Source organism: Lolium rigidum, chromosome 3 (assembly GCF_022539505.1).
Source record: "Lolium rigidum isolate FL_2022 chromosome 3, APGP_CSIRO_Lrig_0.1, whole genome shotgun sequence".
NCBI lineage: Eukaryota > Viridiplantae > Streptophyta > Magnoliopsida > Poales > Poaceae > Lolium > Lolium rigidum.
The window spans coordinates 108,506,178-108,528,161 of NC_061510.1; the positions used below are offsets into that span (position 1 = coordinate 108,506,178).

A 21,984-nucleotide genomic window follows, 5' to 3' on the forward strand; every position below is an offset into this window, starting at 1 on the left:
TGTGCATTGTGATGATCCAGTAGTCCAAGCTAATTAGGACAAGGTGCGGGCACTATTAGTACACTATGCATGAGGCTTGCAACTTGTAAGATATAATTTACATGATACATATGCTTTATTACTACCGTTGACAAAATTGTTTCATGTTTTCAAAATCAAAGCTCTAGCACAAATATAGCAATCGATGCTTTTCCTCTTTGAAGGACCATTCTTTTACTTTTATTGTTGAGTCAGTTCACCTATTTCTCTCCACCTCAAGAAGCAAACACTTGTGTGAACTGTGCATTGATTCCTACATATTTGCTTATTGCACTTATTATATTACTCTATGTTGACAATATCCATGAGATATACATGTTACAAGTTGAAAGCAACCGCTGAAACTTAATCTTCTTTTGTGTTGCTTCAATACCTTTACTTTGAATTATTGCTTTATGAGTTAACTCTTATGCAAGACTTATTGATGCTTGTCTTGAAGTGCTATTCATGAAAAGTCTTTGCTTTATGATTCACTTGTTTACTCATGTCATATACATTGTTTTGATCGCTGCATTCACTACATATGCTTTACAAATAGTATGATCATGGTTATGATGGCATGTCACTCCAGAAATTATACGTGTTATCGTTTTACCTGCTCGGGACGAGCGAGAACTAAGCTTGGGGATGCTGATACGTCTCCGACGTATCGATAATTTCTTATGTTCCATGCCACATTATTGATGTTATCTACATGTTTTATGCACACTTTATGTCATATTCGTGCATTTTCCGGAACTAACCTATTAACAAGATGCCGAAGTGCCGGTTCCTGTTTTCTGCTGTTTTTGGTTTCAGAAATCCTAGTAACGAAATATTCTCGGAATCGGACGAAATCAACGCCAAAGATCTTAGACTCCCCGGAAGCATCCAGAACACACGAGAGGGACCAGAGGGGGGGCACAGGCCCACCACACCATACCCTGGCGCGGCCTAGGGGGGGCCCGCGCCCCCTATGGTTTGGCCAGCCCTTCAGCCCTCCTGCGCCGCCTCTTCGCCTATATAAAGCCCCTGACCTAAAAACCTCGACACGTTCGACGAAACCCACAGAAACCTTCCAGAGCCGCCGCCATCGCGACGCCAAGATCTGGGGGACAGGAGTCTCTGTTCCGGCACGCTGCCGGAGCGGGGAAGTGCCCCCGGAAGGCTTCTCCATCGACACCGCTGCCATCTCCACCGCCATCTTCATCACCGCCGCTACTCCCATGAGGAGGGAGTAGTTCTCCATCGAGGCTCGGGGCTGTACCGGTAGCTATGTGGTTCATCTCTCCCATGTACCTCAATACAATAATCTCATGAGCTGCTTTACATGATTGAGATTCATATGAGTTTGTATCACAATTTATCTATGTGCTACTCTAGCAAAGTTATTAAAGTAGTTCTATTTCTCCTGCACGTGTGTAAAGGTAACAGTGTGTGCACCGTGTTAGTACTTGGTTTATGCTATGATCATGATCTCTTGTAGATTGCGAAGTTAACTATTGCTATGATAATATTGATGTGATCTATTCCTCCTACATATGCATGAAGGTGACAGAGTGTGCATGCTATGTTAGTACTTGGTTTAGTCTGTTGATCTATCTTACACTATAAGGTTACTTAAATATGAATAAATTGTGGAGCTTGTTAACTCCGGCATTGAGGGTTCGTGTAATCCTACGCAATGCGTTCATCATCCAACAAAAGTGTAGAGTATGCATTTATCTATTCTGTTATGTGATCAATGTTGAGAGTGTCCACTAGTGAAAGTGTAATCCCTAGGCCTTGTTCCTAAATACTGCGTTACTACTGCTTGTTTACTGTTTTACTGCGTTACTACTGCTGCAATACTACCACCATCAACTACACGCCAGCAAGCTATTTTCTGGCACCGTTGCTACTGCTCATACTTATTCATACCACCTGTATTTCACTATCTCTTCGCCGAACTAGTGCACCTATTTGGTGTGTTGGGGACACAAGAGACTTCTTGCTTTGTGGTTGCGGGGTTGCATGAGAGGGATATCTTTGACCTCTTCCTCCCTGAGTTCGATAAACCTTGGGTGATCCACTTAAGGGAAAACTTGCTGCTGTTCTACAAACCTCTGCTCTTGGAGGCCCAACACTGTCTACAGGAAAGGACGGGGAACGTAGACATCACCGGGTACTATCTTCGGCAGGCCCATTGGGGATGCCTATATCAGCGCCGCCCGCCACTCCTCCACGGTACGCGCTGTATCCGCTGTAGTATGTGCCGCATGTGTCGCAGGTCGCATCGGCCGTGGGCGCCTTCACCGTTCTTCGACCTTGTCTCCGACGACGAAGATGATGACATCGTTGGGAATTAGTGTTTTGTTTTTTCTATGTAAATTATGTTCGAATGAATAAATGAAATCTTTATCAAATGTTTGCCACTTTTTAAAATTATTCAAATTTTTGTTTGCATTCAACGGGCAAAATGATCACTCCGGACCAAATGAGTCTCGTCGCACCAACCCAAATTTTATCAGTGGACCAATCTAAATGAACCAAAATAGATAGAATGGATCATTGGGTCGCCGTTGAAGATACCGTTACGCTGATTAATTTACACGTTAGAGTAAGTACAATAAATTCTAGTCAGCTGACTACAAGGATTAAAATAACAAATTGTTGTCTAGTTGGAGGAGAGAGAGGAGGAGAGAGAAGAGGAGTGTGTTCTTATACAAGAACCAGCTCTAGCACGTGCTCCAGGCACTATGTGAGAGTGAATGGTAGACTATACATTAATAAAATAGTACAATTTTATAGCTCACTATTGTACATATTAACTCTAAAATAATTATAGATAACATGGTATTATGGTATTTGGCTTAGTGCAAGTCCAATGGTGAGCGCTTGCCTAGGCGCTTGAGCTCGAGATCAATACTACCGTTCCGATGCATGAGTATAGAGCTCCAACGCTGCTGCTAATTTAAAGCGCTTATTTTCCAACTGGGTCTATCTAAACTCCAAGGAAGCGCCCGATGCAAGACTCTGCGTCGACGCCTAAAAGTAAGCACCTACATGCCGGGATTCTACCACACAACCACTGATTAATTGGGATTAAGAGCATCTCCAGTCACGTTCTCAAACCGGCGCCAAATTGAGTGTTTGGGAGCCGTGTTTCGTTCGTACCGTATTTGGGGACGTCGCTCCCCACTCGCGTCCTCCAAATAAAATTTCAAAATTTTAAAATTTAAGCTAGATTCGATTAAATTCATCCAAACTTGGTATATATTACATAGATTCGAACTAGATTCGATTAAATTTAAACTAAACCTAATCTAAAAGTAGTTGCGGCGGCCGGAGCCGTCGTAGTACTGATGAAAGTTGTACATGTCGTCAGTGACGACCTACTGCTTGACGCGCTCTGATGTCTACGCACACTTCTTTTCTTGTAGACAGTGTTGGACCTCCAAGAGCAGAGGTTTGTAGAACAACAACAAGTTTCCCTTAAGTGAATCACCCAAGGTTTATCGAACTCAGGGAGGTAGAGGTCAAAGATATCCCTCTCAAGCAACCCTGCAATTACGATACAAGAAGTCTCTTGTGTCCCCAACACACCTAATACACTTGTCAAATGTATAGGTGCACTAGTTCGGCGAAGAGATAGTAAAATGCAAGTAATATGGATGATTGTAAGTAGTAATTGTAATCTGAAATAAAGATGGCAACAAGCAAACATGTAACAGAACTTGTTGGAAACGGTGTTTCAATGCTTATAAACAAGGCCTAGAGATCATACTTTCACTAGTGGACACTCTCAACAATGTTATCATAAAGGAATATAAATATAAGCACTTTACTATGCTATTCTGAATTACTCTCTGGCAGGATAACGAACACTAATTCACCATGTAGGGCTGCAAAAGCAAACCTTAAAGATGTATTCCCAAGTACTAATAAACACCCCACGCTGTCACTGTGAGCATTCATAGGAGGTACTAACACACCACAATTTCATAGAGACATCCAACCCAAATCATAACCCAGTGAACAAGTATTATGTGAAATATAGCCTAAGAGACCCACACGGTGCACACACTGTCACCTTTACACACGTGGGACAAGGAGTCTCCGGAGATCACATAAGTAAAATCCACCGGAATAGCATAACGACATCTAGATTACAAAGCTCATCGTATGGATCTCAATCATGTAAGGCAGCTCATGAGATCATTGTATTGAAGTACATGAGAGAGAGAGATGAACCACATAGCTACCGGTAGAGCCCTCAGCCTCGGGGGAGAACTACTCCCTCCTCATCATGGGAGACATCAACGGCGATGAAGATGGCGGTGGTGTCGATGGAGATGACTCCGGGGGCAATTCCCCATCCCGGCGGCGTGCCGGAACAGAGACTTCTGTCCCCCAAAACTTGTCTTCGCGATGGCGGCGGCTACGGAACTATTCGTGGAATATCGTCGATCGTGGTAGGGTTTTCGCTTCTGGAAGAATATATAGGCGGAAGGGCGGCCTCAGAGGGGTCCTAGGGCGCCCTCACCACATGGCGGCGCGGCCAGGGTGGGACCCGCGCCCCCTATGGTTTGGGGCCCCCTTGGCCCCCCTCCGGCCCTTCTCTGGCTCTCCGGGTCCGTCTCGGCAAAATATTGACTTCCGTTTTCGTGGGGTCCAATTCCGAGAATATTTCTTGTGTAGAATTTCTGAAACCAAAAACAGCAGAAAATAGGAACTGGCACTTCGACATCTTGTTAATAGGTTAGTTCCGAAAAATGCATAAAATCATTATAAAGTGTATATAAAACATGTGAGTATTGTCATAAAACTAGCATGGAACATAAGAAATTATAGATACGTTTGAGACGTATCACGCTCGTCGGGCTCGTCCTTCACCAGGCCACTTTGCCCTGCCTCGCCGTCGTCGGTGAGGTCCACGAACGGCTTGCCGGAGTCGCGGATGGACAAGGCGATCGCCGTCTCGAGGTCGCCCCTCCAGGCGTCCTTGTCGTTCAGTGACGCCAAGCACGCCACTCGCAGCCCTGGGCAGTCCTTGGGGTCATCGCTGCTGGGTGCCGCTCGTACTCCGCTAGCAGCGCCGCCTTCGACGCTTCCTCCGGCTCCTCCTTCACCTCCAGCTTCGGGATGAGGAGGGCGCCGCCACGCCTCTCTTGCTGCTGCCGGCTCTCGTTGCCGCTGCCACCGTGCCTCGGATTGACGGGCGTCGTCGGCTCCTCCTTCACCACAGGATTGGGGACGGTGTTGGGAGCCGAGCGGTACGACGAGGACGACGTCGATCGGGTCGGTCCTGAGGAAGAAGAGTTCGAGGAGGACGAGTACGTTCTCCTCGGCTGCCATTGCGCTGCGGGAGATGGTGGCGGTGAGGACGGTGCCTCCAACCTTGGAGCATCGTTGCGGATGTCGTGGATGACGCTCTCCAGGGTGCGCCCCGGAACGCCCCAGAACAGGAGGCGTCCCTCCCTGTTCCAGCTGTTCGGCCTGCCGATAAGGCCGGTGGTACTGTGCATCTCCATGTCGTACTTGACCTTGAAGTAGGTGGCCCACCAGGCGTTGTTGTTCTTGGCCGCCCAGGTCGGATCCGCCCGCTCCTCGAAGTCGAGTTGATCTCGCCGGGCCCTGATGGCGTCCTTCCAACGCTCTGTGCCCGACGTCGGCGGCGGCGGGAGGCCACTGCCATCTTCCAGCCGCCGCTGCTTGGCAGGCGCATGTTCGGCGGGAAGAATATCCCGCGTGGTACATCGCACACGCCTCCTTCACGGTGAGGCTGCCGCGGCCGAAGCCGTTCGCCGCGGCGATCTTGCGGGAGGACGAGGACGACATTGATTCGAATGGCGAGGAGAAGATCTGGGGTGGCGAGGAGAAGGTTTGTGAGCGATGAGAGATAGGGACGAACCACAGGGCCTCTTAATGTACAACGGCGGCAGTGGGTGGTTGCACGCAATGACGCCGGCGTGAATGGCCACGCGGCCATGCACGACGAGACGCATCCCTGCGTCGCCTGGGAAAACAGGGACACCATTAACGTCGCTTGACCAAAAGTAGGCGAAGGGGTTTTAGGCTTCCAAGCCGCTGACGGGTCGGCCCCGCGCCGCTTCGCCTCGCTTTTCGTTGTGTTCGGCGTGTCCGGGGCGAGGGGACACTCCGGGCACGCCGGACACCGTATCGGGCCGCGCCGGAAAAATGAGGCTTTGGGGACGCGGCTGAAAACGTTTTTTTGTCCGGCGTGGCCCAAATTGTTTTGGGAGACATTTTGGTGGACGCGACTGGAAATGCTCTAAGACCCTGGCGTTCGGCGCTTAGCGCCCGGCAATGTAGATGCTTTTATAGTTACTAGTTAGCTCTACTATTAAACTTGCTCTTAGGCTGATTGCATTTTCTAGAGCCCCGCTAAACCGTTTCCACATGGTACGTTTGCGTCGCGATGGCGCCGCCCCATGAGGCCGTCAGGGCATATTGTCCTCGGACGTCCGTTTGCATCGCCAGGCGGACGCCAAAATGACCGCGAGAGGCGAAATGTCTATTTGCATCGGGGGCTACCTCCAGCGGTCCGACGCATTTTGGACATGCAAGTGTTTTTTTTGTGCTACTTCTTTTCATTTTTGTTGAATGAGCAAGTTCCAATCGAATAGATTATAGCCTAAACAATTCACCGGATACTTCAATCGAATAGGTTCGAACATATTTAATATACAAAGAAGAACAAATTTAAAAACATATAAACTAAAACTATTTTTTGGCCTTCTTGTTAGAAGGCCCTGCCTCGTCGTCCAAACTCTTGCGCCTCTTGCTTGTCACCTCCTCGTCGGAAGAGGAACTGGAGGACGACGCGCCCGTCGAGAAGTTGAAACTGGAAGAAATGTCGTCTTCGTCGTCGTCGTCGGTGAACGGACAACGACGCGCCGCCCGCGCCAGCGCCATTGCCCGGGCCCTGGACTTCTTCCTTGACGCCGCCTTGTCGTCCGCCGCCTCCTGCGCCTCCAACCGGGCGAACTTGGTGTCGGAGTCCTCCTCCTCCTCCTGCCCATCCTCCTCGTCCTCGGCGTCGCTGCCGGCCGCCGCCTCCGTCCTCCTCCCCGGCCTTCGCCGGCATTGCCGCCTCCGTCCTCCTCCTCCTCACTCGGCGTGGAGGCGGGGTCGGCCGGGCGTGGAGCCCGGATCGCTTGGCGTCGCAGGGGATTCCCACCAATGCAGAAATCCGGGCGACTTGCCCTCGCTCTCCGAGTCCGACGGCAGCGTGTAGTCTCTCATGGCATGCCGGTGTTGGAGACGAAGAAGAAGAAGAGGAACAAGAAGGAGACGGTTCAATTTGAATTACCGTAGACGCAGGGGTTATAATCTGCGGAGATTAACGGCGGCGCGTATAACGAAGAGGTCGGCGGTTGCTCTTCCGCGGCGGTTGGCGGGTTGATCATCGCGGTTGCCACATCGGCGGTTGATATTCGCGCTTGCTATGAATTCGAGGCCGATCGAACCTAGGTCACTGCTATGAGGACCTATGGGGAAGCGTGCGGACGCTAGGCGTGACCGCGCAGCGTCCGCGGAGACGCAAACCTGGCGCATATTTGCGTTGCGTTTGCGTCTCCGTGAACGTCCGGACACTATGCGTCGCTCCACTGAAGGTGATGTCAGACACATTTCCGGTTACAGTGGACGAAAATGATCGCTCAGCGATGTCACCCCGCTGGAGATGCCCTCAGCCGCGGCTATGGAACTGGAAGAACGTCGTGGTTCTGCAACATGGCTGTAGCGCGTGGTGCCCGCCTCGCTCTGTATCGTGGCAGTAGGCCTGTAGCCGCTGCGCCCACCTCGATCCGGAGGTCAGTGGCCGGATCCTCAGTACCAAGGCGTGCACGTCGCGTTGAAGAAAAAGGAGCGGAGCGGGGGCACGTCACCTGTGGCTGTCAGCTATCTCCTGTACCCTGTAAAGTAAATGCACTTGCAGAAATAAATGAGCGGATAGCGACGACGGAATGGACGAGCGTGCGTGTGCTCCACCTCCACGGCTCCACTCACTCCCGGCCGGCAAGCCCCTGTGCGGTGCTCCTCCACCGAATATGTTTCCAGCACCGATTCCCCCGGCTTGGCCACCATCTACTGAGAGCATCTCCAGCCACGTTCCCTAAAGTGTCTCCAAAGGAAATTTGGCGCGCTGGATATAAAAATCGTTCCGATCGCGTCCCACCCGTTTTTGTCCGGCGCGCCCCGATACGGTGTCCGGCGGCCCGAGTCTGTCCCCGTCCCACAGGGGACGCACCGGGGGCGCCGGACACACCGAAAAGCGAGGCGGGGAGTGGCAGGGCCGACTCATCAGCGGCACAATACTTCGGCGATAGGGACACATCAAGGTCTTCGATGAGACGCGGTGCCACCGGGACTACCACGGCGACAGCACCGACGAGGAGGACGACTGAGTGTTGTTTCTTCGCAGCGAACACGTGCACAGAAGTTTCTAGATGTTCGCCTCATCGGTAGAACCAACAAGGGCACCATCCTCCCGCTGGATTTTCCAGCTTTAGGTGATCTGGGTGTGCCTCGAGTGTTCTTTCTTAGCAGCGAACACAGGAAACCTTCGATGCACGGTCTAGTTAGGTTTAGTTTCTTTGCAAAATTTTATATTTGTGTCCACCATGGTTCAAACTATGTATTAGTTTGTGAAAAACTATGTTCCTAACTGTGTCTTCGTGTAAACCACGTTCCCAATTATGTATTAGTTTGTGGAAATTGAAATAAAAATATCAAAAAAATATTTTAAATGTTTGGGGAGGCGTTTGGGGACGGGAATGTATCTTGTGCACCCAAGCAACTCATGCACCCATGCATCTAGCTCTGATTGAGAACTTTAAAAGTTTCAAAAAAATCTGACAAAAAGTTCGGGAATAGATAGTACTAGTATCTAACATGTCACAAAATTTCAAGTCTAAATTTGAAACACGGCTTCAAAATAAAAAATGACAAATTTGTTATGAATAGTGATAATGGACTAAACTGAAAGCCCAACTTGCATTTGGCACTATTCATGGTCAGGTTTGTTTATTTTGTTTCTTGATCTCTAATAAGAATTATGATTTGAAACTTGGTGACATGTTAGATCTGAGTACTATCTATACACATAACCTTCGCTTTGATTTTTTTAAAACATTTAAAATAGTTAACCGAGGCTGGATGCACGGGGTGCATGAGTTGATTGGGTGCATAGGATACTTTCCCGTTTGGGGACGCGGCTGGGGAGCGACGTCCCCCAAACGCGGCACGAACAAAACACGTCCTCCAAACGCTCAATTCAGCGCGGTTTAGGGGACGCTTTAGGGAACGCGGCTGGAGATGCATAAACAAAACTGTCCACGTCTACGTGGCAAGTCGACGACTACGCATCACAGCGTCACAGCCTCACAGGACTACGAGCAAAGTCTGGCGGGATATCGGTCATATACTCAAAGTTTGTAAAGCGATGACGCAAGGAGGGAAACAGCGAGTCAGTGACACATGGTTGTGGTCCAGACGACACATGATTATCAACCATGTGCAATGGTTAAGCTGTCTTGTCTTAGCGCCATCATGTAATTTAGATATAACAAGAAAACATGATGTAAATGGATTATTTTTAGTCTTATCTTTAGTAATCAGATATCATAAATTTGTGGTGAGAGAGATTGTGCTAAGAGATCATCTCTTAACTAAGAGAAGACAAACCCTTTTTTCAATATTATCTCTCCTCCACCTCAGCATTTATCCTATGTAGCACTGCTAAGATATCACCATTGTACATGCCCTTATCCGTGTACAGTACATGTTCGTCCATGTTTGGCTACTTGGGCACTGACGTAGCGATGGTTAGCTTAATTAGCTTACTGGTTATAGTATGTTCCTATTTTTTTCTGACTATAAATTGATGCTCGATATTAATCAAACATTGCCACTTACATCAGAAACTATTGAAAGAAAATAAAAATACGAGTCATCGAAGAGTCCCGCATCCTCTCTATCCCACACATGCCGATGGCACACCCACGTTTGCCGTTGCCGGACTTTCACGCCATCGCCAGAACAAGAAAGTACTATCCACACTAGCAACCGGGAAGTGTTGGTGATGTCGATCCTGTAGAATCCACGATAGGAGAAAGAAGAAGATGTTTTGTCGCCCATGCCTATACATCCACTCAAGCAAATGAAATAACCAAATCTATTTCTCTTGATGCATCACCACCGGCCAAGTCGGATGATACCATATGAGCGCCAAAGCGACGAGCAAGTAGATGTCTACCTAATGCCCCAACATGTTGTTAGGTACAACTCCCACCGGTGGATCGAGCCCTTCTTGACACTCCACTGATAGAGCCAACAAAGAAGGAGGACGTCCGCATCCTACCGGGAGAGGAGGGATGGCGGTGTGGGAACCCTAGATTGATACACATCGCGAGAGAAGAAGGTGGACTATGTTGCTACTTCTGTTCATTAAAAAAGTAATATGTTCCTACTTTGGGAGTGCTTTTAATAGTTTGGGAGAACTTTACCTAACAGCCTCTTGTTTCTTTATCTTTATTAAAACAAAATCCAACTTGCTTGACTATCGAGTTTCGTATATAGTATCTCATATTTGACTAATCTTCCAGCAACATATATACACGTCAAACCATTATCTAGTTATCTTGAAGAAATGTTCTCATTGTGTGAACATCTGTTCATTATTTACCCATCATCAGGTATACACGCAACAAGATGAGTTTGACATTACATCAAAGTCATTTACAAAAGCGATGTATGAGTTGCTGACTTGATCTTTATCTAGTCAAGTAAGATACTAATATAATGTGCATGAAGAAGAGCAGAAAAATAAAACAGAGAAAGGAAGAATAGATGAATATATACTCGCGCTCATCTTGGCACATATTTTATACGAGAGCCGCACCATTTTTTTCTTGCTTCAAACGGTTGAGCAAATTGGATACAGTATTGCGGCCGTTAACTCTAATCTCTATAATCTCTTGTTCTTGTAGGTTGCTCGCGGCATATACCATGTGGTACAATCTCTTATCTTGTTGTTTTTGTATATTTTCGTGTTCAATGTTCATATTCATAAATCATAATAGAGTATGTTCAGTACAACAGGATTTATCAAGTGCGAACTACGTTTTACTCTATTGCCGTCTCTAAGTGACGCAAAGAAACCACAAGTCTACGACTAACTAGCAACTATGATACGGAGTACTATGCACTTCGTATCGAAGGAAACACAAAGAATCTCCTTGAATTTGTGTGTTCTAAAATTCTGAAAAGAATAGATCTACACACACATGGACTAAATCCCAAATTTTATGATTATAAGCAAAATAATTGTCCGTTTATTTTTCTGCGCATCAGCTGTCTCTCTCTTAGGCAAACTGCCAAAGGAAGTTGGGTATCCTACTGCGAGAATCGCACCATTTGTTGCTTCAACCGATCGAGAAGTTGAGGTAGCATATTGCCGCCTTTCTATTGTTTTTATTTCATTGGGTTAGCATGTGGAATCGTTCGCGAAATCACATGGTGTCACACATTCCAACAACATGGCATCGACAGTTGAGACCCCCACTCGCTGTATATGTATTCAAAAGTTGTCACACAAAAAGATAAACTAACTACTCGCTTGAATCAAGGAGATCACACTGGAATGGCTTTGCCTTCGTTTTCCTTTTGATGTTGCGTGCTTTCCTGGCAGACCTGCCTTGTAATAATAGGTCAATCGAGCCGTGAACAGAGATATCATGTACTCGTTCAAGCCGCATGCTGCCAGCTGAGACAACGACTTTGAGGAGTCCAGCTCTGGTATGACATGGGCAGTCACGAAAAATCGGTATAGAAGAGTACTCGGTCATATACTTGATGAAATACCATCCATTTGTTCATTGTTCGTAACTGAATAAACTACACTAACGGCTGAAAAGTATGATGAAGGGAAAAGTTCTACGAATCGAAAGCGGAGCTTTCCTGTCGTGTCTTTCAACTACTGGGATGCTATACATCACAAAATTTCTAATGTAAAAAAGAAAAAGCGTAAGAGACAATTTTACACACGACTCATCTGAGATCGATGGTCAGAGATCAGGGTCAGGCTGTGTTCACGGTTTTAGAGTTCATTGCTAAGGCCCAGCTCATCATCCATGTCGTCTCCCTCTTCAAAGAGCTTGAGAAACCGTAGCTGATCCCGCTCCCTCTTCTTCTTCAGCCAGTACTTGTAACCCCCGAACAAGGCAAGGATGACTAGAACAGAAGCAAGGACGCTTACTACTATAATAACCGCCACAGATGTCTTTTTAGGTTCCACCTCCGAGCCAGAGTGGTGTGCTGCAGAATCACCTGGTAATGATAGAGAACAAACATCTTGAGCAATAGCTATGTGCAACTCAAACACACAAAGCGTTTCTTTAACAACCTATCTATTTTTTCTACAGAGAAAACTAGATATCAAATATGCTGCAAAGAGTTACCATGACAAGAGAAAAAACCCGAATATTCTATACATTTTTTTAAAAGTGCCGAAATAATAGGTACTGGATAAGAGCCGTACCAGCAGAACCAGTACAGTTTGGGCACAAGAATGTCGCATTGAACTGGCCTTCCTTGAAATGTGTGTACTTGCCATCTTTGAACTCAGTGGAACACATCTCCCATTCATCAAACACATGATCTTTAAAAAAATCATCGTCGTACAAACCACATCGCTTGCACTTCTTTTCTGCAAGTTCCGTTAAGGGCTGCCAACACGATGTGATAAGGTATTCAGCGCGTAATTTAGTGCTTCTGATAAAAGATAAACCAGAAAACATTGAATAGTGGAGACCAGTATCAATTGTGAACTAAATGAGAGAAGCCACCAATGTGCTTCACTAAAAGTTAACTGACCTGCCATGACTCTTCACCCTTAAAGGTGTATATCAAGTTTGGCTCCTTCACGTCAGGCAAATATGTCATGTTATCTCCATTGCAACGGAAATACAAAGTTGGCTTGCTGGAGAACCATTTACCAGTAGTAAATATATCAATGGTATCAAGCGTGACAAGCCTCAACGAAGTAGTCCCTACAAATTAAGCATAATCATTAATCAGTAGAAGGACTATCAATCCAAGTTTATACATGCAACACATAAGGATACAAGAATTCAGTTATCTGCATATGGTATTTACCCTCCACGATGAACCTTTTAGGCTGTTACTATCCAACCATAATGAATAGAAGCCTTTGATTATGTTCTTTCTCTATTTACCTTTTGTTTTCTTTCAAGTTGTCAAATGGAGGTTAACCAAAGGTGATAGATGGTTTACTAACGTGAGTACTGAGTACACACTATGTAAGTCATTTAACAAAATAGTCAAATGAACCAATCAATCAATCAATAACTTCTTTCGTAGTTATGTATATTAGTCTAATGAGCAACTTGAGTTATTTCTGTGCTGAGCATACAATTATAACTTAAGATACTAACACAGTAGACACTGATGCAAAATCTTATAATCCACACCAGCCTTTGCTTTCACATGGGAAAATATAACAGTTCATATCCCAATTTGATCTACAGGCCTAAGATAGAGAAAATACATAACATGTCTTTTTTTTTTTTTGAAACAAGGCAAAAGACTTGCCATTTTCATTGATAAAGAAGATTGTTTCTCTTGACATGTGCTACTTTTTTCTTAATCTTTTTTATGACTATTTAGTGGTGTTAGCATGTGCTGGTAGCAAGATAGCAGCACAAGGTGCGGTAGCACTAGAACTTCTACCATCTCACAAAGTTTTGGAAACAAATTTGATCAACACATAGAGGAATGAAAAATTCTACTGCTGTGAACAGTGCCCAAAACTAATGTTCATAACGGTAACTGCATTAGCTACTATTCATAGAAGAATTTGTCTTTCGTTTACGGAGGGGTGGATCAAATTTAAATACCAAATTATGTGGCATGGAAGCACCAGATATCCCGTCCACAGGCAGTACCTCAGTTCGATTAGAAAGCAGGATCAAGAATTTTCCTTAGCAAATCTGAATCCTCATATGCAAAAATATTCCTTATCTAACCACCACCAGTTCAACCAAATATTGCTAAATTTGCACTCTTAAGCAACAAATTAATATGCTAAGTTTTCAATTTTAACTAAGAAATTGCAATTGCAAATAAATACCTAACCTCACATGCATATTGTCAAGCAGCTTCTGAAATGCACTATCTGTTTTCATTACATGTTTGGAACTATAGCCAAGGAAAAGTGAAAACTACTGTTGTGCAGAGCAGCAGGACAGCTGACATATTTGATTAAACTTCACCATACAAGTAGCCCTCAAGTACAAGAGAGAATTCCTTATTTGGCCCAGGCTGAAGTTTGCCTTCCTTTCTTGGCCCTGACAATTTTTGTCTTCCTTTCTCGACACACAAAATATGGTTGGTTCCTTATTTAGCCCTACCGTCAATTCCGTTAGCTACTTCCGTCAAACATTTTTTTGCTGGACTTGTATAACCCTGGCTACATCGATAGATCACTCACTGGAAAAAAAGAGAAAATAAGAAAAAACTAAAGGAAACACTCGACCGACCCTGACTGCCTCTTGACCCGGCAGCGACTAATCCTAGAAGCGGTGGCAGGCAGCTAACCCTAGGGAAGCGGCAGCGACAGTGGCAGGGGCTTAGCCATGCTAGCAGAAGGCGGCGGCGGTGGGGCTCTGCAGGCGGAGGCTGAGGGAGCGGCGGCTGGAGACCCGGGCACGGCGGCGAAGGGACAAGGTGTGGAGGCGGCGGATGGAGACCTGGGCACGGCGGAAGAAGGTGCTGCAGCGGAGGGACAAGGGGCGGCGGCGGAGCTTCCATCTGCGAGCTCTACGGCGGACGGGGCTGCGGCGGAGCTTCCATCTGCAAGCACTGCAGCGGACGGGGCTGCGGCTTTGGGCGCAGACACAGCGGAGCTTCCATCTGCGAGCTCTGCGGCGGTAGATTTTCAGAGAAACGTGGGAATATATCCGTTGCTGCAGGTGTCCTTGATCGTGCAGACAGCGGGGCAGTTGCCGTGGTGGAGACCGTCGTCCCGGTGAGGAGCTTTGTTGGGAAGCTGCGGAGTCAGAAACCAGAGACGGCGGAAGGATAGATTGGAGCCCCAGCATGGCCTCGTCCATCCATTCCACACGTGAGACTTCAACAGATTGAGGAGAGAGGAAAAGAAAAGGTAAGAGGATAGTGCGGTAGGAAAGAGATAATATGGCCAACCCACTGCTCAACTTCAGCACCACACCGCTTTGACTATACGGGTTCATGCATGCACAGGGGAGGTTCTGTCAAAATTTAGAATTTTTAAAAATCTGAGCTAAGTTTTCCAATTCAAATCGGTTATGTGATAATATATTCGGTTCTAACGTTATCACAGCTTTTTCAGTGTCAATTCGTCACATATTGCAGCAGGGGTAAAAGTGTCATCTTAGACATCTACTTAACACCGTTACCCGTTAGTGCTAAAATTGTACTAGAGGGCCAAATAAGGAACCAACCAAATTTTATGTGTCAAGAAAGGAAGAAATTTTTTGCCAGGGCCAAGAAAGGAAGGCAAATTTCAGCCAGGGCCAAATAAAGAATTCTCTCCAAGTACAATCAGATGACAATCAGATACCCAGTTCAACTGCACAACCCAATGGATGCTTAACAATAAGAACATTTGATTATAGTTTTAGTAACAAATCCGGTTTCATCCAGATAGAGAACATACGTATTAGTAACGTCCCCGAAACATAATAGTAATACATTGACCTGATGGAGGTAAAAAGTCAACATTGACATCTTCAATGTAACAAGGGTGATGTGCTAAAAATAACTCGCAGAAACATTTGATGGAACATGCAAAGAAATTTGGCCAGTGGATTTATGGTTTATGTTGAGTAATACTTCATATCTGAAAAGACTGACCGAGTACTAAAAGTACACAGAAATACTCAAGTTATGAAGTGGGTCCGAAATATTTCGTTCAAAATGTGCCACGATATAGGTTTTTCTAGCTAGGATCGTCCAAATCAAACCCGGAGAACGTCTAAACGTCCAAAAAAGAAGTAAAATCAGACAATGGAAGGATTGGTGCTCATCTGATGCACAAATCCAACCTAAAAAAAATATACTAGCATACCGCTGACTTTAAGTGTGATTTCCTCTCCAAACAAGCTACACTTGAAACACAACTCAGGATCAGGGTGATAACCAGATTTCACGTCTTACATTTCAGCCAAAACTCGAAGCAAGCGACGAGCAACCACTAATCATCAACAAAAAATACGGTAAACTAACTGGGTCAAACGTGCACGGGAACACATTGGCTGCTCTAATCCCAGAAATAAAACAGTATCAGGGAGATTTAAGAGCCAGATCTCACCAGGAATCGAGCAGAGGGCGACGAACAGGACGACGAGAAGGGGGCGGGGAGGCGAGATCGGCCGCGGCCACCTCATGCTACGGCTGCGGCGGGCGCTACGGTCTGCCGGTGTAGAATCAGAGCCTCAGACAGTCAGACGCAGCTCCTCTCGCGCCTCGCCGCCGCAGGCAAGGTGCTCGCTGCGTCGCTCTTCCTCTTCTTCCCCGGCGAGGGAGTGCCTTTCTCCCACGGCGACGCGTAAACCCGCTACTACTTGTCAAACTCTGGCCGAAAGCGTATTCCAATGTTTCCGTAAGTGTCGCACTTTCGCGTAAAGATGGACGGGAAGCGTATTTTAAAACTAATTGCTTGTCTCAACTCTCAACCGGGCCAGGCTACAAAGCCCACTAACTCCCACGGACCAGAAAGCCCATTTGAATAAATGGGCCCAAAATAAGCCCGTCACATATTCTACCGCATGTCAGTGAAACCCATCCGGGTCCATTCGCGTCCTTCCCCGAATCCCAGCTCTGCGCCCAGCGCCACCCTACCGCCGCCGCCGCGCAGCCGAGGACATGTCGAGCCTCGCCGCCGCCGCCCTCCGCCGCGCCGTCACCGCATCCGGGTCGCGCACTCTCTCGATCTCGGGGGCGTTCTCCCCGGTATCCTCCCGTCTCTTCTCCGCCGACGCGGCCGCCGCCGAGGCGGGATCACAGGGCGACGACTCGTTCCTCAAACCGTCCGACGCAGGTAGCTCCCCCCTCCCCGTGCTGCTGCTAGGTGCTCCCTCCCGTGTGCTCGCGGTCCTTCTCGAGGGGTTTAGGGTTTATTGTTGCGAGCATGAGATGTTAGAGCGTCAAGCGTTTGGAATGCGAATCGCAAGTTCTGAAATGGGTGGCAGTCTTGTGATCTTACGGAGAACATCCTCTGCGTGCGTGCTCGCGAGGCATATGCTTCTGGGCTTGTTTGTGTTCAGAGGGATTAGAGTTTTCGTTCAATTTTCCTTTGGTTCCGAAGGATTGACATGGATCGCAATGTATCCAGACCCTCAGTGAGGACAGCCCTACCTCCATCCGTTATGATCATATATCATGTCAGTTTAAGGTTTTTAGGTGTGACTGTATGTCTGCTTTATGCATTTTTTACGGTTCCTACTTCCTACTTCTGAGGTCCAAAGCATACTTATTGAGAGTTTGTTCTTTTGTTGAGGTGAAACAATATATCGCCATTCTTCAAACGATATAATTAACAAATGAAAATGTACTTTTCTTTTCTCATATGCCCTATTCTAATTGGGTACTCCTTCCCAGGATATCATGATGATGATTTACTATTTGTATGTCGCCATCTTTAGTGCTCTTGGCTTGGGGCTACTCGCCTACTCCACTATACGTTGATACCTTTTTTTTTGCGAAAATGTCCACACACTGGCGCAAGTCGAAGGTGCGCTACCGTCCCCACCACTCCATCACCGGAGTCGGGCAAAACTTGTCGTAGTAGAAAAACGGTAAGTCGTCGTGCTAATGCCCCAGCGCACCAGAGCAACAACCATCGCCAAAGATGAGACATATAGATCGGAATAGCCATACCTGAAACCACACCAACAAACTCGTGCCACTATCTCTGTTTGTACTCAAGTCTTGGCATTAGTTATACTGCATTGCACTATGTGGCATCTTTAGAGTTAAACAATTTCCTCCGTGGTGTAATGACCTTTCTAGCTTTGAGGTCTACATGCATTTGAAGTTTTGAGCACCATCATGTTCTACATTTCAGTAACACTGATGTTCTGCAACAGGCTTGATCTATGGAAGGTTGTACAGTCCTACTGCCGGAGGCAACCGCCTTGGCAAGAACGTGCTGAAGACTGACATTATCCATCACCTTGACAAATGTGAATTGTCACCGGAGGACGTGAAGATTGATTACAACAGGGGATACTATCCCATGGCTGCGTACGGTTTTATTTCTGCTGCCCAATTCATTTGTATACATCATGTTCACTTGAATGTCTGGTTGCGTATTCATGAGAGGTTTATGCTAACGCCTATTGAATTCAGTAATGCCTGAGAGGCCTGAACCACTTACAGCAGTTATTTTTGGTAAATGGAAACACACTTATGGGATAGTACTTGAAATGTAAACCATGCTTTCTGATTAATGCGTGAATATTTTCGTAAGTTTTCCTAGAAGCCTTGTTTATATTTAGCAGGCTAACTCGTTTCCTGGTCCTGTTTGCCTATTGTTGATTTCCCTACATGGTGTAGTAATTAACACATGATCTGTTCATGCAGTATACCCTAGTGAACATTTGTTTATGTTGTGTGCACTAGTATGCATCTTCTCATTTCACTTTTTATTGAATGCTTGGTATGCAGGAAACGTACTCTCTTTTTTTTTAGATATACATGCCCAGCTTTAAATTAATAAAGCCCACATAAAGGCCTTGCAAGAGTTCAGACACCAACACACGAGACAGACTTGTCCCTGTGTGGCATTAACCAAGCTTGTTTAAACAGGAGTAGCTGACTTCCTCCTGTCTAAATCCCTGTCATAATTTAATGTACACGTACCTTGGTTACTTCTTGTGCTCTTATTATTATTCCGTTGTTGTAGATTCACTGTCAAATGTAGTTTTATTTTGCTGATTTCTTAATGTGATTATCAACCTGAAAGTTATGTACACATGATCAGGTTGTTGAAGTTCCCTTCCAAGGAATCATTTAACAAAGCAGCAAGGCAAACAGGTCGCATGTACAGGCTTGAGAGGGTGAGGCCAAATTATTTTCCATGAGTTTTCTCATTTATTTTCAGTAATTCTAGTAATTTCCAGTACACTGATATATCTTCTATTGCGATACAATAGGCAAGTCGCGAGCTGTGGGAACAAAAGCCATCTCTTGATGGAAAAGCTGTAAGTAGTATCTGTAATGTGGCTATTGGTATCTTCTGAGTGATTTATCTGGAAGCATAGCAACAATAACGCTCTACCGCTAATTTGTTGCTTTGGTCCATCCAGGTGCTGTTGCAAGGAGTCCCTCGAAATGCTCAAGCAGATGATATAGAACGATTTTTGAGCGGCACTAACTATGAACCACCTCCATTCGAAAGCTTTATCAGGTAATAATTTCTAACAGCCATCTTTGTTTGCTAGATGACCTGATTCCCTCCATTCATCCTTGTCTGATCCCATTGACGGCTGCTGAACAGGCCTGGCATCCCAGAGCCCATAAGAGTGGTGCTTGTTAGGTTCCGCACGAAGGCTGATGCGACCAATGCCTTCATTGCTAAAAACAAGAGCTTCTGCCTGAACAATCCTGTTAGCATGAGGGTTATTCAGTAACCTATTCAGTCTTGCAATATTTGTATCAACTCCTTCCCAGTCAACCTTGCTAGCATCCGACAGCCTGATTTATGTTTTTTTTTCTTTCTGCTTGTGCTCAGTTCAATTGCACCTTTTTCCTTTCAAATATTCTCATATGTAATTTGAAAGTGATGTCAGTTGTTTCCCTTCACAGTACAAGCAGAACGAGTTCACCCAATAAATGTTTATACGCACGATTTTCTTGCTGGCACTATGAAATTTTATTTAGATTGTAGTTTGCGAGTTGCAGCATGCAGCTAGAAGTGTTCTTCGCTGAAGTGATATGTAATCATCGTTCAATACAGGTCGGCGGTTGTAGTCTAGGCCATTTGTTGTTTATTTTGACACTAACACGCTTAATTTAGATGTATCAAGACACTACTATTATGGCATAGATCATGCCATAGCCTGTTGAAAACAATTTATCGCATGGATCATGCCACAATCATGACTCCTCAGCTTTCGTCCCGTTTTATAATAAATCGCAACGCTGAACCAATACAAGGTGGTGAGGAGGACCTTTTACAAAGCAGATCAAATAAAAACAAAAAAGAACAGAAAAATATCCAAACATCATGAAGTTATTGTTGAAAACATGCTACAAACGCCTGTGATTTAAAACTGCTTTAGAGACTAACTTCGTTTGGCAATTTTTGGTTTGACCAACTTCGTTTGGCAATTTTTGGTTACTTTCAAGGGTGCGCAGTGCGCTGATCTACCGTTATGATTTATTTGTTCTCTAACCTATATAGCATGTAAAAAATGATCACACTCCCGAGTCGATCTTCATCTTTTATGCTGCAGTGGTTCCTTGCATGACATCGTGCTTATCCTTGGTCACATCTTCAAGCGATCTGAAAGTTCAAATTAATGTGTGTGGTTGGGATTGCAAGATAACGTGAACCAAGACTGTTAATATTAGAAATATCCGTTCGCTAAACTTCTCCTTAAATTGATCAAGCACACAATCTGTCCGTTCTATTTGGTTTGTTCACTCCGTGTAACATACCAACGGCAAAGAATTCCAATGATATTCGATCCACCCACATAGACAAAACCTAATGGAGCATAGTTCATTTAAAAAAAAAAATACCTCGTTCTACATGGTTGATCAAAATAAATGTTTACTGAGTCAAATTATTCTTTAAGGAAAAACCTACAGGTTGTAGCTATGCAAATAACCTCGCACAAACCTCCGGAAATGGAACATACTGTACTAGAAGAGCATTGGTAAGTTAAGGTATGAGCTGATGCGTAATATCCTAGGTTTAGAGGCTACAAAATGAGAGAACACCAAAGTGTGCATTGCATTTAGCATAAAAAATCCGGGAAATTTTCGCTCTTCAAATAAAACCTGTCACAGTAACTGAAGTTTCACTTGACTTGCTGGAATTGAAGTAGATCATCAAGTCAAGCGCTATAAACTTCACTGTGATCTTTGCTAACACCTTGTTTTGGGTAGAGATGATTTGATCTATGGGCTAGATCAAATGGGATTAGTTTCACTATAACAACACCTTGAGTGAGGATCAATTACCAGATCTTATAAAAGATCTCAACATGGTATTCTTTACAACAACACATTCTTTAAGAATCAAACCCTAACTTATTAACACTTAAAAGTTAGCAACTACCTTTGTGTGTAATTTAATTCACTTCTAAACTTATTAATAAATAAGGTAAATCACAGGGTCTAAAGTGCATAAAGGTCACACATTCTTATTTAAATCATAACTTATTAAATATATGGAATATCATAAAACTAAATCCATTTACATTACGAATTATAGTTCAAACTATTTGAATAAAACTAACCATGAGTATTTTCAAACTCATATGATCATGCCTTGGTGAAATCAAACACCAACTATTCAAATTTGAGGAATAACCTTCAACCTTGACCTTTTGACCAATATTATAATATAAATCCAATCAAATATGATATAGTGACTCATCCACAATAATAAAACCATCCACAAGATATTTAGTAACAAATGTCACTTGGCTATCCAAATATAAGTCATATGAGAGGATAATGATCATGCCACATAGGATGAAAATATCTACCTGACTTGCATCCCAAGACTTGCCACCTCATGCTCAAAGGATTGCTATGGATGAGGGCATGACAACGAAGCATCTTACTCATCAAATCAAAACAAGAGTCACCCACCTATGTGTCATGATACTAGAGCTCGCCCAAGCCTATAAAAGGAGCCACACCCCTTCATCCATTTGATCATCTTAT

General features: G+C 45.2%; 2 protein-coding genes across 2 annotated transcripts; one reads left to right on the forward strand and one right to left on the reverse strand.

The window, feature by feature from the left end:
• Nucleotides 1-11,871: 11,871 nt before the first annotated feature.
• LOC124697964 lies at nucleotides 11,872-16,570 on the reverse strand. Its single transcript, XM_047230493.1, has 4 exons — nucleotides 16,394-16,570; nucleotides 12,898-13,073; nucleotides 12,563-12,749; nucleotides 11,872-12,351 (listed from the first exon to the last, which is right to left on the reverse strand). Exons 1-4 carry the CDS (start codon nucleotides 16,467-16,469, stop codon nucleotides 12,122-12,124), a joined length of 669 nt encoding a protein of 222 aa, XP_047086449.1. The 5' UTR covers nucleotides 16,470-16,570; the 3' UTR covers nucleotides 11,872-12,121.
• A 377-nt stretch (nucleotides 16,571-16,947) lies between these two features.
• On the forward strand, nucleotides 16,948-19,776 carry LOC124697965. The gene is made up of 6 exons (XM_047230494.1): nucleotides 16,948-17,122; nucleotides 18,171-18,327; nucleotides 19,067-19,142; nucleotides 19,239-19,286; nucleotides 19,392-19,492; nucleotides 19,583-19,776. The coding sequence occupies exons 1-6, from the start codon at nucleotides 16,948-16,950 to the stop codon at nucleotides 19,713-19,715; spliced, it is 690 nt and encodes a 229-aa protein (XP_047086450.1). The 3' UTR covers nucleotides 19,716-19,776.
• Nucleotides 19,777-21,984: the final 2,208 nt, after the last annotated feature.

What these genes read in the sequence shown, in the direction of transcription:
- LOC124697964 (XM_047230493.1), bottom strand. Translation starts at nt 16,469, where the DNA reads ATGAGGTGGCCGCGGCCGATCTCGCCTCCCCGCCCCCTTCTCGTCGTC. An exon ending in CGCCCTCTGCTCGATTCCTG is followed by an intron (nt 13,074 to 16,393) that starts GTGAGATCTGGC and finishes CTTAATTTGTAG; the next exon opens with GGACTACTTCGTTGAGGCTT. An exon ending in AAACTGTACTGGTTCTGCTG is followed by an intron (nt 12,352 to 12,562) that starts GTACGGCTCTTA and finishes TATCATTACCAG; the next exon opens with GTGATTCTGCAGCACACCAC.
- LOC124697965 (XM_047230494.1), top strand. Translation starts at nt 16,948, where the DNA reads ATGTCGAGCCTCGCCGCCGCCGCCCTCCGCCGCGCCGTCACCGCATCC. An exon ending in CCTCAAACCGTCCGACGCAG is followed by an intron (nt 17,123 to 18,170) that starts GTAGCTCCCCCC and finishes GTTCTGCAACAG; the next exon opens with GCTTGATCTATGGAAGGTTG. An exon ending in GGATACTATCCCATGGCTGC is followed by an intron (nt 18,328 to 19,066) that starts GTACGGTTTTAT and finishes ACACATGATCAG; the next exon opens with GTTGTTGAAGTTCCCTTCCA.